At 29.6% G+C, this 16,800-nt stretch overlaps 1 protein-coding gene across 1 annotated transcript in view; it reads left to right on the forward strand.

The window, feature by feature from the left end:
• Nucleotides 1–16,800, forward strand: part of LOC106464935 (TATA-binding protein-associated factor 172-like) — a 96,956-nt gene that overhangs the window by 51,397 nt on the left and 28,759 nt on the right. The window contains exons 15-24 of the mRNA XM_013925109.2: nt 249–403; nt 880–1,060; nt 4,204–4,373; nt 5,512–5,605; nt 6,320–6,396; nt 7,905–8,022; nt 8,913–9,167; nt 10,133–10,249; nt 13,476–13,626; nt 15,193–15,299. Of these exons, the coding sequence (XP_013780563.1) occupies nt 249–403; nt 880–1,060; nt 4,204–4,373; nt 5,512–5,605; nt 6,320–6,396; nt 7,905–8,022; nt 8,913–9,167; nt 10,133–10,249; nt 13,476–13,626; nt 15,193–15,299 (1,425 nt within the window). The remainder of the gene's footprint in view (nt 1–248; nt 404–879; nt 1,061–4,203; nt 4,374–5,511; nt 5,606–6,319; nt 6,397–7,904; nt 8,023–8,912; nt 9,168–10,132; nt 10,250–13,475; nt 13,627–15,192; nt 15,300–16,800) is intronic.

Below are 16,800 nucleotides of genomic sequence, written 5' to 3' on the forward strand. Positions count from 1 at the left end.
TGTCTGTGTTTTCCCTTTTTATCTCATTATTTGTGGTAAATTTTTTGTCTCAAGCATTTTCTGCTGCTGAAATATTTAATATAACAACAATATAGATAATCAAAATATTGATGGTTTTCTGGTTCTCTTTTACTTATCCTTTATTATCTGTGCTCTTTATTATGTTTCTCTTATCTTTGTTGTATTTGTATCAACTGTGCTCTCGGTAAATGTTTGTCACTTGCATATTCAAAATAATCTTGTTTTAGGAAAAAAGTCATGGTAAGGGAAGAAAGTCAAGCAGTTCAGAAGCTCATATAAAAGATGGGCCAGAGCAGTATTACCTAGGTGGAGTAGAATCTCTTAGTGACAGCTCCTTGGAACGTGATAAATGTGTTATGAGGGCCAGGCACATCGCGGCAAGGTAAGTTCAAGTACATTTTAGTTTTTGTGTGGCTGTAAACTCATATTTTCAACAGATCTAATCAGATGAATCATGTACTAAGCTTATGATACATATCCCGTTGCACATAATAGCAATGTCAATTATTTATATTATATTATCTTTTTCTTTTTTTTTACTTACACCAATATTTGCTATTGATATCATTTTCATGCTGTACCTTTCAATCTATTATCTTTCACCATTAAATAATTTTGGCCTGCTATGCAGTGCAACAAAGGTATATTATTTTTTCATCTAGCTTTGCAACTACTGTTCCATTTAGCTTTATTTTGTATTGAAAATTTAACAAGATATAGTTATAAAATCATCAGAGATTCATGCATTCATAATGTTTTTTGTGCTGGATCCTTTAATACTATTTTTTCTTGTTTGATTTGTATGTAATGTTGAAATGTTTCATTATTTTTTAATGTACAGAGTACTGTTTACTGTAGGTTCCTTGGATTACTGTCCTGCTTTATCACCAAACCTATGCCAGGTATGGTATATACCACAGAAATGGAGTCTCCTATTGAGTGCTTTGCAAAACTTCTACTTTTCCACTTAAACTCTAAGTCAGCATTGCAGAGAATGGCTGTTGGGCTTGTATTGATAGAATGGGCAGAGTTTGAAAAGGTAACAATCTGATTTAATAGAATAGTTTAAATTTGTACAATGTAACTATTTTTTTTTAAAGTATATTAACCAAGAAATAAGAATTGTATGCTAGCATGAGTACAATTTGTAAATAACATTATCAATTTTAAATTATTAAGATTTTTTTTTTGTCGCGTCAGTAAATTTTAAATAATATTCTTGTACATAACACTTATCTGGTTTTTAGTAAGAAGAATATATTAGCATTCCAACATCACACTTTCCACACTGTTGTCAATGAAGCCTTTACACTCAATACCAGAGACTATCAGGTTGGCTGGGTTTACAATACAAAGTCTTGAAGGAAACACTACTTATAAATATATAAATTTTCCTGGAATGTAATACCTCTGCTGGCAAAGTGTAATCTGTAAATCACTAGTTTGTGTGGTATAACATCACAATAAAACTGAAATATTTTTTATCAGATCTTTCTTTTATTAATGATATTAGAATAGTTATTTAATGCAAAGTTTTATCAATACAAGATGAAATAGATGCATCTGGGTAAAGTAACTTGGACCACTGGTTCAGAACTGTGCAGAATTTTTCCAAGGTTTAAGAGAAAAAAGATGAGATATTCTTGATATTGGAATTCAATGTGGTTGAATTTTTTTCACTTTATATGTAGATTGCATAACCTGCCCAGAGATTTTACATCTGTATCACATGCTATAGTAAATTTTATTATTTTTTGCTTTGTAATACTTAATAGTGTGGAAGAAGTCATTGCAATTTGCAATGAATATTGATCTTTATATGTTTGCAATCTATATATATCTATATAGAGCACAAAAATCTGAGTGTCTGTCTGTTTGTCCATTATCTTACTACTACTAGATTGCTGAGCCAATCTCATCCAAATTTTGTGGGATGACAGTTTGTTGAACATAAATAATTTTTGACATAAGTTAAAGTAAAGTAAATTCATATTTGGTGCCACATCCTTTAACCCGGGAAAGAAAATTGTAACTTTCTATAACACAACAGACAGTGTGGGGGGAGGGCAAAAAAATGTCTTACATTTCTTGGAAAGTGTGCTAATACTCTTTATGGAGGAATGCAATGGAAAAAAAAATGGTTGTCACTATTGAAATAAAACAAAAACTTGGCTGAAGTTTCTAATCCAACAGCCACCTGATATGATGGCTGATATGAAGAGCCATTTTTTTTAGCTATACCAACTCTATTTTGACCCGTGACCTTTCAACTTTGGTCTGTAAGACTCTTTTGCCGCCAATGGCTGTCTTATTAATCAATAATGTGAAACACTGTGGAACAACGTTAAGATGTGGGTGTTGAAAGTGGGTAACAGAAAGCACTCCTACCACCACTACTTTGGCCACTACCTTTTCCTACAAAGTGATCCTAACCATTGCACATTGTATACCATGTTTTTAAGTATATAAATATTGAGTTCTTAATGGTTATACAAAACTTTTGGTGAGTTAATAATGATTGCTGTAATAATGTTATGTTATAAATAAATTATAAGTTCATAACTTGGACAAAGGATGGGTACCTCAGCTTGTGTATTGTAATTTTGTCATTAGTAAAAAAAATAGTTGGGTTAATACAATTTCAGGTTTTTCTGTTACATTTCTCATGCCTATTAAGGTAGGGGTAGCACAAAAAATAATTTTGACATTCCTGAATATATATGATATGAAATTGAGAAATGTAGAATATAAGTATTAAATGTATCAAAGTGTTTGTAATAATGATATAAATATTGAATACTAAATCTTTGTGCATGTTTTATATAAAAACCAATAATAATTTTTGGTATTTAGTATAATTCAAGGATGATTTTTATCTAGCATATTATCTTAATGATGGTGCCAAGTGTCATTGTAAAAGTTTTATACCAAATCTTAAGTATTAGATATTGTAGGACAATTTTTAAAAGATGTATATACTTGATGAACTATAAAAAGCTTTAAAAGTCATGGAGGTAGATAGCATATAACTTGCATTCTTATTGTTAATATTTAAATATAAGTATGAATTCGATTTAATAAATCAGGTATGTTTTAATTACATAATTTTTCAGAATGTTGATTATGTTAAGAACAATAAAAATAAATTTTAAATGGAAATGTTTTCAAAAATTACAAACTCGTCTATGAAAAACACATGCAAGAACATGCAAGAAATTCATAAACTAACTATAATAGGTTTAATTCTTCAATGAAATCATATACTTATTCTACCTTTGAAAAACAAAAACATGCCTTAGCTACTGCAGTTTTAATTAGATTGAAACATACATATTTTGGGAAAGAATTACACCAAAATACATAAACAATGAAAAATTAAGAGTTCTTTACTTAAGTGCCCCACAAAACTTGCATAGCTGATAAAGACATCATAGTAAATGTTGCCAATATAAGATTTATTATTATGATTTGTGCAGTAATCCGTATGTTTTGTACAAAGAAGCACTGTAATAAGTATACTCCTGAAAATCTCTGTATGTCTGCTGACCTTAAATTCGTGCAAATCTGTATTAAAGCTTCTGAGGAAAGAGATTAAACTGTGTATGGATTATTGGTTTAGGAGGAAAACAATTGGGTATAAAATTTAATAACCATTGCGAAAAGACATCTTATGCACAACTAAGTTCTTGTGTAATGCCCTTTGACATAAAGAACCCATAAAATAATTCATGAAGGGCAAAAGTGAGGTTGAAAATGTAATTTTTTAATTTATAACAAAACTCAAATCTGTCATATCCGTAATTGATAAGAGAAAAAAATCCATAAATGTGGGAAGACATTGATATAAAATTGATTTAAATGGAAGCCACTGCAAGCTCATTACTGTAAAGAAAAAATAATAAAAATGCTTTGATAATGTATTATTTAAACCATTGTAAACTTAGTATATTGATCATTGCATAGAGTTTTGCTTGTAGTTGAGGTTTAATAATAGGTTAGTCACTTTTACTTGTTTCTATATGGTTTTTTTACTTTTTTTTTGTAATAAATAAAATTAAATTTTATTACCTGGATTGTTATTACTATATGATATTTTACAGAACAGTTTTGACAATAATATATAAATAATTCAGATTAAGTTTAGAACATTCATTAGGAAATTATTGCCTCTGAATTTTTTAGGATAATTCCTGTCCACTTAGTGTGAAGGAGAAGTGTTTTTGTTGCTTGTGTGAAAATATATACTTTGATGAGATTGCCTTGGCCTTTACAAGAGTCCAACAGGAATGCAAAGATTTCATGGCCATGCTGCGACATTATAAACTTCCACTAGATACCACATTTCAAACAGGGTAAGTTAAAAAAGTGCTCATTTATGGATGTCTGTTAAATAGACGAATATAAAACTGTAGTTTGTACAGGTACTTAATGTGAAAAAAAAAGTACTGAGTTGTTCTTAATATACATTTAGAGCTACAGAAATAAAATAATTAGTTTATTTAAGACCCCTGAGCCTACATGGATTTCTCTTTATATCCATGTATCATTAACAGTTGAACTTAAAACTCTCTTACAATGCTTGTGCTCTAGTTAAATGTATTTAACCCTATCATGGCCTTTCAGGTGTTGAGTACACATATGTAAGATGAAATATCAAAGACTTTTTCATTATAATTCTAACTCCATGAATAGTTTTTTACTTCACTCAAAAATATTTTAATGTTGATGTTTGATATCATTATGTAACGTTTATTTAGTATTATTCACAAGAATGTAAATAATTTTCCAACTTTTATTTCTGTGCAGCCTCAAGATGTCTGTAAACAATGCATTAATTGTTTTTTTAAATAATTTTTGTACTCAGCCCAAAGTATAGGTTTATATTTACTAAGAAACTATCATCTGTGAAAAATATAATGATTCATATTTTTTTTCATGTGATTTTCTTTTTTCTGTTAATGGTTTTAGTACTGTAGCCTTTAATTAAAATTGTGCAAAAAGGAAGTGTTTTTAATGTTTTCTTTAAACATTATATTTACAATAAACTTTTGGAAGTGTCACAAGCTAGAAAACAAAGGAAATACTAAATTAAATTATTAAATATATGAACATTTTTTAAAGCAGGAATTAGATGTTATTTATAAAGTTTGTACTAAGTTTCATGGAACTTGGTTAAGTAGTTCCATTGTGATAAGAAAATCAGGGATTTTATGAGTGGCACCTCTGAGTTAAAAAATAGGTGAAACTTGTAAGCCCCTAGTAAGAAACACTGTCTGCCAAGGTCTGTAAATTATTAATTTGTACTTGATAAAATTACTAAGAGTGCTTTTATGCTTGATGCTAGCTGTTGACAATTTCCGGATTTCATTTTGTGGCACTTGGATTTGGTTTCTTGAGGGCATGTTTAGTCATTTTATTCAAATTGAGAAATGGTAGATTTTTATTACATCAGTAGTAACATACTCTCATTAGAGATGTTCCATATTTCAGAGTAGTATTAACATTGGACCAAGCCACAGCTCTTTCCACAACAGTATTTTCTACACTTGTCCAAACAACCAAACTAAAGCCTAAAGTGCTAGAGGTATGTCAGATTTAGTTTTGTTAATGTGATAAAGCAATATTTTCACTTATTTTATTCATTAATTTTTTAGGAAGTAGAAAACACTGTGTAAACTAATTTTATTTTGCATGGCTCTTTGTGTTTTTCTACTTTGAGTAATATTTGATGTATAGTTGTCATTAGAAACCATTTCTAATAGTCTTAAGTTCCAAATGATTAAAATTATTCTTCATATTTTTTTTTCATTTTATCAACGTTAAGGTTATGGACCAATTTACTGATATTATAGGGACTGTGTCACACATAACAGAAAAGTATTTATCTTTTAACTACATATAGCTTATGGCATCTAAAAAAAACCACTTTAATTATACAGATTTGTGTATAGTTATATATATAGTTTTGTACAATTTCAGAAAAGTATGAAAAGGAAAATTACAGTGTGATCTATTATTCTAATTTTATATGAGTTGTACATGTGTTGAGGTAAAAACAAATCAAACTTCAAAGATCACATGCGTAACAAATGTTGTAAGGTAATGTTTAAAAATGACACATTATGAAAAGTGATCTTGCTACACTACTGATTAAAATAATATATAGACAAATGAACTTCATGCTCATATTTTGAAATATATTACAAAAGTTTAAAATTTAAACAACAAAAAAACAGCAGAAGAATAATAGAAATAGACCAATGATTATTGTGTTCTTGATCAGACATTGTATTTTTAGACACTAGATGAGAGACGGCGATCTGTACTTAGGAGTGTGACACAGACAAGTCATGATCAATTGGCACTGAACAATGTGTAAGCAAGAATCTTTTAAATCTTTATCTCCTAAATACTTTAATAGATTAACCCAGCATTTCCCAAAGTGTGAGGTGTGCTCCTCCAGGAGCAAATGATCTCTTGGGTGAAGAAGAACGATTAGGGTAGTCAGTAGTGCAATAATGCAAAATTAAGCATCTAAATATACTTTTTTATTAATGAAACTAATAAGTAATTACTACAACACACATCATTTAATATGTATCCATGTGGTGCAATAATGCAAAATTAAGCATTTTTAATGTATTTTTTATTAATGAAAATAATAAGTAATTACAACAACACAGCATTTTAATATTTATCCATGTGGTATATCTTGTCACTTAACTCACTCTTTCACTAATATTTTTTTTTTAATATATTAAGAGACTGACCCCTTAACCATTTTGTATTTGTTATAGTGCTCATGCTATAACTTTGAAATTAGTAAGAATTTCTCAAGAAAAAACATTATATTTTATCTGTTATTTTCATTAACAAATCTCTGTACAGGTTTGGTCAATTTGACCAATCTTGTAACCACCATAAAAAATTTTAGGAAATAAATATAAATTATGCCTTATGGCTGACAAAACATTGGGAAATGCTGGACTAACCAATCCATATATATTCCATGTAAGTTCATTAAGTAGAATTAATTGTTTAAAATAAAAATTTTAATGTGGTACTTTTGAAAAAGTACAGTTTTGAATGATGTGAAATTGTATATTATCTAGAACTTTGTTTTGTAGTATAAAACCAGTATAAGAAAAAGGTATTTCCATTAAGGTTGCATGTAATTATGATCATGAACATTTAAAAGGGCGTGTTATTAAAATGTGACCAAAAATAATTGCAACAATTAGTTTTGTCCATGATATTTATTGTAAATCCATTTAGGGTTTTTATATATACATTCTTCATATGTAATGTGCTAAGTACCTTTTACTCAATCATTTTCATATTTTTGTAGTGTTGAAGCTTTCTTATGATACTTTGGCTTGGAAGTGCTAGTGCACCTTGATTTAAACAAACTTGTTTGTTAGTAACATTCAGATTTCAAGGAATAATCTTCCTACAATACTACATATAGGTCATTGTAATTTTTAGCTCCTCCTGCAAAATATGGTAGAATATTATATTTCCAATTAAGTTTGTTCTTGTAATTTCTAAAGGTACATTTCTGAAAGCTCTGAGCCCTAATAACTGAAGAAAAATTTTGATTAAAGTACAAAATTATTTTGAATAATTATGAGTACTTTTACATATATTTAACATATGTACTTAAATAGACTTTTAACATTAATATTAGTACATACTAATTTTTTATAGTATCTTCTCTTCATTCCAAGAATGTATTGCTATGTTAAATTAATACTTAATTACCTTGTTTGATAATCTTAAAGTAGTAATAGTTTTACTTTAAATATTCATGAAGTGAAACATTACTTAATTTGTATACATACTGAAATTTTGAATTTTCATGTTATTTTTCTCATTAATTTCAGAGTGCAGTCGTCTTTGGCAGCTGCACTAGTTGCATTACATTATCTTCCTGATAAACTCAACCCAATCATTAGGCCTTTAATGGAATCAATAAAGAAAGAAGAAAATGAACAGCAGCAGGTAATGGAAGTTATTTTTGAAAGCACAAATTAATGTATAAATAATGAGTAAACAGGATCTTTATTAATATTGCAGCTGGGGTTAATAAGTATGTGGTGTTGCCGAAATAAAGTTATTCTTTATAACCTTTGCTGTTTCAAACATCCACCACTGATATTATATTTGATTTGTAAAACAAAAATACGTTTTTAGGTCACTGAAAAATATCATATACTTAATTTTATGAAATAAGAATTATTCACCCAGTTTAAGAATAAAATTTAAATAGTATTGTTGAAACTTCTTAATATCCATTTAGACTAAAACATTTAAAGTTACATTTATGTAGTTGTATCACAGTTTCTTAATTGTTTGGAACTGGTAGTAGTTTAAAATCAAAATTGGTCCAAATGTGTTATATTTTATTTTAGAGTTTCTACAGAAACTACAGAAATTATGAAATCAGGTTAACATAATTTTTTTCTATGTACACAGACTTAAAATAATTATGCTCATGTTTGAAATTGCATGTTAGATACGACATCATAGGACTTAAATGAGTTTTATAGAAAAGCTGATTACAAAATATTAAGTAAAACATTAGGCAATGTCAAAGGCAAATTTTCAGAATTTACATGTGATGACAAGCAACTAGTATTAGACCATGTATAACTTTGTGACTGATAATACAGGGTTGTAGTGGTTAAAATAACTGTTATATTGTTAAATCTAGCATCGAAGATCTCGGTCCTTTTTGTTTGTGATCTTTGAAAATGGTTATTTAAACTTTTAGTTATTTATATTTTTAAATAAGGCACTGTCAAAAAAATAAACAAACTGGGTAATCAAACATTATATCTGTTTAAATATATGTTGTTTCATCATCAATACTAGTCAATTTTATTATTTAGTACTTAGCAGCAAAGAGTCTCATTAAGCTACTGAATCTATGTATGGAGAGGATTCCTTGTCCAAATCCAAAGGTAATCAAGAACATAACTACTTTTCTTTGCACTGATTCTACAACCACTCCCAATGTCACAACACACCAAGCTTTGGTGCAGGAAAGTAAAGGTACTGAAGAAGGCAATGGAAGTCGTGTCTCTACTCCGGTAGATGTTGCGGATCAATATACTGGAATATTGCTGCTCCATAAAATGCAAAAAGTAGGTGTCAATCTTCGATGTTAACTGGATTGTATTGCTTGGATGTTAAGAAAAACTTTTGTTAATATTTATTTTGGTATGAAATTGTGTCAGTTATGTTTTTGTAAAATAAACATGGTTATTATAAATATTTTAACTTATTTTAAAATGTGATTCTGATAATTTTTTTCAAATGATTTCGAAATTTTGTTATGGTAGCAAAAGAAATCGTTATTGCTGATGAATGCTTTAATTTCTAACTGACCCAGGAAAGTTATTGTAAGTAATAATAATTTTTAGAATTTTAAACTGATTAGCATAAACAAAAAAAGAAGAGAGATACATTCAATTATACTGTCTAAGAAGAGTTAAGGTCCACTAATTAAAGTTTATGTAAATAATGTATTTCTTGAATCTACTATTTGCTAATTCCAAGATCAAAAATATGAAAAAAGTCTCTACAAAAAACAGTATAAGCATTTAACATCTTATAAGATTTTGAAAACAATAATTTTTTAGTGTTGTTTATTATGGTCAGTAGGACCTCATCGTTAAGATCAGTTGTGTATTTTCTGTTGTAATTAAACATTTGTCTGTGAGAAATCAACCTAAAGATTAAAAACCTTATAATTTTAGGTAATTGTGAACATTTTGGCAGTTTATCAACAGACACTATGGTAAATTTGAGTAAGAATTAATTTCAATTTATCTCATTTTCATGGTATCTTCTTCCCTATAAAAAGTGTATGAATAGTTCTGTAGAAGCTCACAACTCACTACAAAGTTTAAACTTGAGAATTTTAGAAGATACCAGAATTAGTCAGGGTAGCAGATGGTAAAGTGTGTAATGCATTAATAAAAAAATGGGCTTGAAAGAATTAATAATTTTGAAGGATTATATGCTGTATTATGTTTAAAAATAGAATGTTCCATCAAACAATAAGAGTTTAAATTTAAATATAAATTCTATCTTCATTTTTTAACAGTTAGCTGAGAAAGTGACTCTCCGGAGATCAAATTCTATAAATAACAAACGTGCCATCTGTACTACTTCAACTAGTATAGATACTGTTTCTGATGACACTTTTCAAACTGATGATGAGGTAAGACATAGCCTTAATTCACTCTTTGTGCACGTTTTAAGTATACCTATATAGAGTAAGAAAAACAATTGGGAGGGCAAAGATCTTTGATCTATTCCTTATATTGTTAAATCATTGAAATTAATTTCAAAGACTAAAGTTAATAATTGGAAAAAGTAAATACATCAGAATAGGTGAGTATGATATATCATTTCAATAACTTGGTACTCTTGTTTAATGTTATACTTGTGTGATTATAGATAACACATTTCTGCTTTTCTCAGCAATATTTAAATTGTATTGTGATGTGACTAAGTATGGCAGACAAAAAGAACTGATGTAACAAGAACTGTTGGTTGAAATCACAAGATTTTTTCTTAATGCAAGATGGAAAAACTTACAAGCATCCTCTTTCAAAAAACTCATAGGATCAAAACCCACCACTGAATATGCTCACCCTTCATCTGTATGGGGCATTATAATGTGACAGTCAATCACACTATTGGTTGGTAAGCAGTTCAAAACTTTGAATGATAGCAAATACTCCTAATAGCTTTTCCATAAACAAACAAAGAAAAGCAATTTTTTTTAGTTTTCTTTTTATTCATTCCCTCGAGGTGTTCAAATTTTCTAAAATAGTTATGATTACCTAAAGTTTTATGAAATAAATAGAAATTTCTCTAATTGTTGTGTTTTTTGACTTACTATTTCGACTACTAGTAAAATATCCAAAATGCTAGGTTTTTAGTTTGGTTAAGTATGCATTTGCCTAATAAATAAGTTATGATTAATTAATTCTCTTAGTTTGATGTAAAAAGGAATATAAGGTTTTATTAAGGTTAATAAAACTTTATATTTTAATATAATACTTCAGCCTCTACATTCACATTTAAGCCTTTCGTATTGGATAGGTCAAAGTGTACATGGTACAACCTTTTTACAGCTATGTCCAAAATTTGAATAAACTACATTATTATTAATGTATATGAATAAACTTGACATCAAAACGTAACTTATTAATCAAATTTTTTAAGAACATGTTTGGAAAAACAACTCAATCTCCCCTAGTATGCAAATTGTGACATATGCGTTCTAGGCCTTACCTATTCTCTAATTTATTTACCACCCCTCCAATAAGTACGGAATTGAATGTTAACTAGTCATTATAATACAGTTATTATCCAGGCAAAGCATGATATTTATAGACTTCAATCTTATTTGGATACAGAACCATAAACTAGAAAATCAGATCCCTCTTGCCACGTCCACATGTCACATCTTTTTCACAAATTACTAGTAGTTCTCTAATGTTTAATACTATATTATCTATAACCAATATAAAGACAAAGTTTTAATCTATCAAATGATGTATTATATTACATTGTTTTCTGTACAGAAAATTGTCTATTTCTCTTCCAGTTCAGACTATTTCTATGGAAAACACACAGAGGAGCTTAGCTGAATTTTTAATGGTTCTTATCACATAGTTAGGAAGCTAGAATGATTATGATAGTTAAAGGACATTGTCTGCTGTTTACTTGCTATTATTCTGTTTACTTAGACTGCCAACATGACAGCTATTTGAGAAAAATGTTAGTTTGGGAGAAGTTAAGAGTTGTGGTCAGTTTTTCTTTTATTCTTTTAACTTAAGGTGATTGAAAAATAAGGCATTCTTTTCCCTGATGTTATTTCAACACTAAAGTTAAGAGTAGCAGTTATCACTTAAAAGGCTAGCATATAGCAGTAGCCATCCTTTTTATTCTTTGTTTTCTGTGTTAGTAGAGATAAACATAAATTATTTGGTAGCATTATTTGGTGGGTGCACGTTTTGTATATATATTTTTTTCTTAGCATTATCTGGTTAACTTCTTATTACTCTTCTTCACAAGATTATAAATTCAGAAATTCTGAATTTTCTCTAATCGACTCAAATGAATTTGTTTCTTATTTTGTGACATACTTTGAGATTATTTTCAGTTATATGAAATTTGTAAGATGTATGAATTCTTTCATTACTTCTATTCACTGCCTAGATTTTTTTTAACTTTTTAAAATAAATTACTTTTTAATAATGACACAAGACTCAATAATATTAAACTTAACTATCATATTTTGACATGGGTTTACATTCTGAATTTTTCCAGGATATTTTATAGATCAAGAAAGTGATAATTAATTCTGGAAAGAATATGTTTATTATGGCTTGCTGTGTTTCATTATGTATGACATAAAATTATAGTACAAGTTTCTTTTAAACCCTATCTTTTGTATACACCTGACATACTTGGTAGGTGAATGGAAGTTGCTAATTCTTTTTTTATCTATCACCCTGTAGTTTCAGTTTTGTTTTTCCTCTTTGAACTAATACATTATTTTTTTTAATTCTATGTATTTGAATATCCATTGCTACAAAGTGAATCTTTTGTCTTCATAACATAATGCCATAGTACAGGTATAGTATAGTTTTGCAAGTCTAATCTCTTTTGTCAGATTGTGGGGTCTTTTTATTTTTTGGAGTTCAAGAATGGATACTTAATCTCAATTTCAACATCCAAGTTAACCACATCATAGAAACCATGTACCTATTACATACTAGCTAATTGTGTATCATAAGCTGTCTTATGCAATGTTACCTATGTTTTAGAATTTCTTACAAAATGGGGGAATTTTGGGATTTCTAATTTTCCCCAACTATACTATGAGGAGTTTTTTTTTTAAACCAGTAATGCTTGTCATAATTTCATTTAATACTTTCTGCACAATTTTTTTTTCCAGAAAGATGTTGTCTACATCAAATATTTGTTTCGTAAAGTTAATATCGTTTTTTTCATTTAAATGAATTACTAGGTTGGTGATTTACATTAATTACCGGTTTTTGTGTAATGTCACTGTTTGGTGATAGAAAGTTACCCAGTTGTTCTCAACATACATATAGGAAAAGTACAAAATTATAATTAAAAGGAAGGTATTCAACTCTTTGATTTTGTTCTAGAATAGTTAAATTTGCTGTTGATATACATAGATAAACAGAAAAGCAAGGCAATGTTTGCCATAACTAAAACAAATAGATAAGTCTGTACTTTCTTGCTTAAATGTATTATAACATGACCTTAAAATAACTTTATTGTGCACTATGTTTACTAAACATAGTAAACTAAAATGGCAGTATGCTTTGAACCTAATTTGTGCATTACTTATTTTTCTATTTTGTTTCATTTTTGAGTAATTTTGGCCCCTTTTTTTTTAGACACACCAAAATCAAATACAGAAAAGGGGAGCAACTTTTGCCATTACAGAAGCTGCAAGGTATTTTGGTGTTGAACTTCCTCAAAAATTGCCAAAACTTTGGGAGATTACTTTCCATACCTTGAAAAATTCTATAGATGCTTCCAACTTTGGTATGTATTTTGATATCTTTATTTTATTTCCAATTGTAGAATAGATGTGAGTAAATTTATACATAATAATCTAGCTTGCAATGTATACGTACAAAACTTGGATCTCGGAAACTACTGCACCGATCATCACCAATCATAACTGGGTAATATTTTTATAACTAGGCAGTATTTTTATAGCTGAGCAATAAATAAAACAATTGAAATTTCCCCAAAATTATATGTTTCAGATTTAAACAATAAAAGTTACAAAAAAAGGAGTAAGTTTCAAATATAAAACAGTCAAAAACAAATTTAAAAAATAATCATTTATTTTTCTTTAGTGAAGACCTCATGAGTGTTGCAACAGAAAAGCAAGGCACTTTCATTGATAACTGTGTCTACAAAGAAATACTTCAGTAAAATCTACTCTGTGGCGTAATGCTGTGATGATAGCTCATTTTTAAACTAAAATTTCAATAAAATCCTTTTTCTCATGGATGGTAAACATTATTGAATGTCAAGTATGAGTACATTGTTGTACAACTGTCAGGCAATTCCAGAAAAAGCTGCAGGCCCAATAGTGCAAGAACTAGCAGTTATACCTGCCCAGAGGGTGGGTATTTCTGCTAGTTTCTCTAATGCGAGATAAGTGATAAAACACCACTGCAATGAAAGTAGCTGAGCAGAGCTAGACCTTCAACAACAGTAAGTAATTAAAATAGTAGCTGAAGGTACATTTGTGTGTGTGGAAATTATGAAATGCATAAGCTAATATATTTCCTGGTTGTAGAGAAAACAATGCTTTTAGATAGGCACTTAACTGTAAACTGAAGAACAGTTTCATGACTGGGTAAATATGAGAAAGTGTTATTCTGTTCATAACTATAAATTGTGTAAAGCTGCACAATTATTACACATGATAAAAATCACAAACAGTAAGAATAAGCACTTTCAATAATTTTTTTTAATGTAATAATCATCCATTCAATATATTTTTTACACCTGGTGTAATGACTAAAATAATTTTTCATTCTCATCATACACAGAATAACATTTTACTTGTTGAGTATGTATACACACATTAAAATAGATTCTTGTTTCTTAATTTTGTAGTACAAGCCAAGTGATTTGATTATACTTGTACTTCCACTTGTTAAAAAATACAACTTCGATGGTGAAATTTATTCAATATAAAATATTATTTAATTTAATAAATTTTTAAATATCATATTTTGATTTTTGGGTGATTTCAGCTTTGATTTAAGAAAACAAGAAACATTAATGTTTGTGAATTTCTGAATTTTTTTTCTGATAATAATGCAGTGCTCATAGTCCTCTAGGAAGAAATTCAAAGTGGTTTTTGAACGAAACAGATTCGATATGGATGCTGTACCTTGAATACAAGAGTAGTTTTATCAATAACTGTTTCTCAACCTTGGTTATCATGGTTATATCTCAGCTTTGAATAGTCATATAATTGCAACCTTAATACAAAATGAAAGCTCTTTCTTTGTTTTTTTTTTACTATACTAATAATATCAAAACTGAACGAAGAGAATAACCTAGATTATTTTAATTTCTACCCAGACCCTATTTCTCTTCTAAAAAATGATGCTCAAGCTCAAGATTTAGTGAATAGTTTTCAAGTTCTTGAAGTTATTGGTTCAGCTCTTCATCCTCAGCTACACAGTGAGGTAAAAATATTTATTTCTCTTCATGATGAACATGAGAATTTACTAATTTTGTATTTTTGGTCAGAAACAGTAGGCTAAATGTTTTTTTAATGTTATGTATACAACAGTATGCCTGACTATATTTGCAATAACATTTGACTATATATAATCTGTTCTTGGATTTTATTACATTTTAAGTAAACTTGAACTGAAAAGGTATTGTATCTTTATATTAGGTTGTCAAAAAATTAATGTCACATTTTGGGAGGCCCGGCATGGCCAGATGGTTAAGGTGTTCGACTCGCAATCTGAGGGTTGCGGGTTCAAATCCCCGTCACACCGAACATGCTCGCCCTTTCAGCCGTGGGGGCATTATAATATGATGTTCAATCCCACTATTCATTGGTAAAAGAGTAGCCCAAGAGTTGCCGTTGGGTGATGATGACTAGCTGCCTTCCCTCTAGTCTTACACTGCTAAATTAGGGATGGCTAGCACACATAGCCCTTGTGTAGCTTTGCTCGAAATTCAAAAAACAAACAAACAAACACATTTTGGAGCACTTTCATTAACCACCCCCCAAAAATGTACATCATGTATAATAGTTAAATGAACCACCTAAACATCACTTTAGTGTAGCCTATATAATGTGTAAAGTTTAGTATAATCTAATCGATTATAGTGATGGCACACAATGAGACACACATTCAGCATGTAATGCTGTTTGAATACAAGAAGGTAAACAATGTCTCTGTAGCCAAAAAGAATATCAAAGAAGTTTATGGAAATGTTTTGAATGTTCATAAGTGTCAACAATAGTTCAGGTGATTTTAGCCTTAAAAACTGTGATGGCAGGGGCCAGCATGTTGGAATTGATATTGATACTCTGAAGATGCTTGTTGAGTCTAACCCAAGGCAACACACTCAGGAAATGGCCCTGCAATTGTATGTCTCTCATGAAAACAATGCGTAAACATCTACGGAATATAAGAAAACTCCATAATGAAGGTGTTTGGGTGCCTCATGAACTCTCCAATGATCATCGTTTCCAACGTGTGAGGTTGCTTCGTCTCTTCAGGCACATAATGTGCGTGAACCATTTTTGGACAGAATTGTCACTGGTGATGAAAAGTGGATTCTCTATGCGAATATTAAATGCAAAAACAGTGGCTCAGTCCTAGACAAAAACCACTTCCAACCCCAAACCTGGACTCCATCCACAGAAACTGATGCTTTGCATTTGGTGGGACATCAAAGGATTAATTCATTTCAAACTCCTCAATCCACAATGAACTGTCAATGCGGAGATCTATAGTCAACAACTGTAATGTTTAAATGAAGCCCTTCATCAGAATCACCCTTCACTCATCAATCGGAAAAGTGCTCTTCTCTATGACAATGCATGTCCACGTTTGACGCAACACAAGATTATGGAGTTGGGTTGGGAAGTTCTTCCCCACCCACCATATTCTCAAGACATGGCACCATCAGATTACCATCTTTTTCGTCGCTGCAACACCATCT

The sequence above is a fragment of the Limulus polyphemus genome, unplaced genomic scaffold (genome assembly GCF_000517525.1).
Source record: "Limulus polyphemus unplaced genomic scaffold, Limulus_polyphemus-2.1.2 Scaffold1789, whole genome shotgun sequence".
In the NCBI taxonomy this organism is placed as follows: domain Eukaryota; kingdom Metazoa; phylum Arthropoda; class Merostomata; order Xiphosura; family Limulidae; genus Limulus; species Limulus polyphemus.